The following is a 2962-nucleotide window of genomic DNA, read 5'->3' on the forward strand; positions in this document are numbered from 1 at the left end:
GATGTTTACGATGGGAATCATCGCGACCTACATTCGCCTCAACTTCTGCCCTAGAAAACTTGACACTTTTTTCGGAACGAATTATCTCTATCTGTGTAAGCGATTAATCATGTTTGTTCACCAACAAAAATTGGAGATTGTTAACCAAAGGTCACACACCAAACGCGACCTCGGTCGTCAGTTTAATAGCTCGCTTAGTCCAACTACGCTGTTGTGGATCGTTCCAAGGAAGTTATAATGGATTTTTGATTAATCAAAATATGGCAAGATCACACATTCTCGTCTACCTGGTGGTCCTGTTCGCCTTAGCCGTTTTGCTAGCATGTGAGTATACATTCTTTGATCGCTAGCGTTAGTGACATTCTGCCATTAAAGTCGCCAACGAAGAGGATGGTCGATGTGACGATGTAGCCGAGTGCACCTACTCATGTCACCCTGCGTTAATTAGATACGATTTGATTGGTTGCTACAATGAGGAAGTTTGCTGCTTGATCAATTTTTAAGTTTAACTATTACCTAGACTTTATTTATTTATGATGTGAAGCTGGTGATGTATTAGTAGTAATTTTTTCAAGTAAATATTATTGTTGTAAGTATTTCATAACTTCTGTGTGGAATTCTTTAGATACAGCTTTGTTCTAAGGTTGATAAATAACTTAATCTCTGATGGGGGATAAAGGTCACCTCAAATTTTATGTAAATGATGATCATATTAAACGTCCCTCGGCAATAATTATTCTACCACCGTGACTACTACTAGCTTTTGCTATTTTGCATACAGAAAAATCGGAGAAATAGAGAGATGGACGTACATTGAACGTTCACTTGCCCATGTCAAATTGTGTATTCACTCCAGTGAATTGTGTCAAACATTTTTGAACCTAGTTTTGTGATATACAGGGTCCCTGAAAAGTTTGACAACGTTCGATTATGGGGGAAAATATACATGGTATCAAACAAAGTTTTGAGGTTCTTTAATTTCTACTAGGCAATAGTAATTATAATTATACAAAGTTGATCATAAAGGCGTGGCACACCAATATTGCATTTTTTTAATGGAACACCCTATATATTATTTATTATTTCAATTTTTCTCTCAATTTTGACCATAATTTGTAAGAAACATAATGGTTGAAGATAAAAGATATTGTTTTAAAATCTATTGAAGAAGGAACAATAATTAATGACACCACGAATTTCATTTGAAAACATTCTGTGGTTCTATAAAGAACCGTTTGGGAAGTTTGTTATGATTGTTTGGAATCATTAAATATTGTTTTTTGTTCAATTATTAATGAATTTTAAAATAATAGCGTTTATTTTCAAAACTCGATAACGCGGAAACGACTTAATTTAGGTAATTACATTATGGTTGAAATTGGGAGTTGAAATATTGAATCATTTAAAAAAATGCAATTTTGGTGTGCTGCATTTTTATGAGCAACCCTGTATAATTAAAATTATTACTGCCTAGTATACTCCGTTCAATAGTTATTGTCCAAGTTGTAGGCCATGTTAGGGTGATGAAATTCACTGTGTATATGTGCTGTCACTCATTAGGTTATGTCCATTTTACCTATAAAAAATGATAATTTCCTGTCAATGTGCAAAACCTAGTTGCCAGATTTAGTTTTGGATTTTGAGGTAATTTTGTTATAGGTTAATATGTATAAATTTCATTAGAAACAACTTGCTCAATACGTTTCATACTTTATTGAGTAGACAAATGGCTCTAATGAACATTATTAATATCAAAAGGCTGTTATATATTTACAATAATATGCTTAGTAATAGCTAGATACCTAACTGCGCTTGAGTGTAGTTCTTGCTTCTACGGTGCCATTGGAATGTTCTCCCTTGGGTCTTTTGTTTTCCGTCTGTGCCGTTTGATGATTAGTGCATTTATGTTATTCTTATTTACGGCGGATATAGCTTCCTATTCTTTGGGGAACCTTTTAGTCTTAGAGCAGCTGCGTGATGGAAGTAATTGATTAACCACCTGCCTAATCTTGGAACTGTTTGAAATTATGGATTCTACAGGCCACGTTCTATAAGAAAATGTTTTTTCCCGGTCGATCTGAGACAAAAAAAAGGCAGTGTACCTATAACCTTCCTTTTTTACCAAAAATCGACTACACCAAAATTTCTCGGGAAAACACTTTTTCTTATTAATTTGGGTGCGTAGAATCCAAATCAATTCGTACTTTTTCGATCAGACTTCTCAATCAAAAGTTATAGACTAGAAACCAATTTCGAAAGAAAATTCAAAGGGCTGTAACTTTTGAACTAGTAGCCCAATCTTGGAACTGTTTGAAATTATGGATTCTACAGGCCACATTCTATAAGAAAATTTTTTTTCCGGGTCGATCTGAGACAATTTTTTTTTCGGCCTCAAAAAAAGGCAGTGTATAACCTTCCTTTTTTACCAAAAATCGACTACACCAAAATTTCTCGGGAAAACACTTTTTCTTATTAATTTTGGTGCGTAGAATCCAAAACAATTCGTACTTTTTCGATCAGACTTCTCAATCAAAAGTTATAGACTAGAAACCAATTTCGAAAGAAAATTCAAAGGGCTGTAACTTTTGAACTAGTAGCCCAATCTTGGAACTGTTTGAAATTATGGATTCTACAGGCCACATTCTATAAGAAAATTTTTTTCCGGGTCGATCTGAGACAATTTTTTTTTCGGGGCCAAAAAAAGCAGTGTATAACCTTCCTTTTTTCCAAAAATCGACTGCACCAAAATTTCTCGGGAAAACACTTTTTCTTATTAATTTTGGTGCGTAGAATCCAAAACAATTCGTACTTTTTCGATCAGACTTCTCAATCAAAAGTTATAGACTAGAAACCAATTTCGAAAGAAAATTCAAAGGGCTGTAACTTTTGAACTAGTAGCCCAATCTTGGAACTGTTTGAAATTATGGATTCTACAGGCCACATTCTATAAGAAAATGTTTTT

The 2962-nt window shown here is 34.0% G+C and overlaps 1 protein-coding gene across 1 annotated transcript; it reads left to right on the forward strand.

The window, feature by feature from the left end:
- On the forward strand, window positions 1-815 carry LOC116180913. The gene is made up of 3 exons (XM_031501094.1): window positions 1-95; window positions 151-324; window positions 376-815. Exons 1-3 carry the CDS (start codon window positions 2-4, stop codon window positions 501-503), a joined length of 396 nt encoding a protein of 131 aa, XP_031356954.1. The 5' UTR covers window position 1; the 3' UTR covers window positions 504-815.
- Window positions 816-2962: the final 2147 nt, after the last annotated feature.

Source organism: Photinus pyralis, unplaced genomic scaffold, assembly GCF_008802855.1.
Source record: "Photinus pyralis isolate 1611_PpyrPB1 unplaced genomic scaffold, Ppyr1.3 Ppyr1.4_LG9, whole genome shotgun sequence".
Lineage (NCBI taxonomy): Eukaryota > Metazoa > Arthropoda > Insecta > Coleoptera > Lampyridae > Photinus > Photinus pyralis.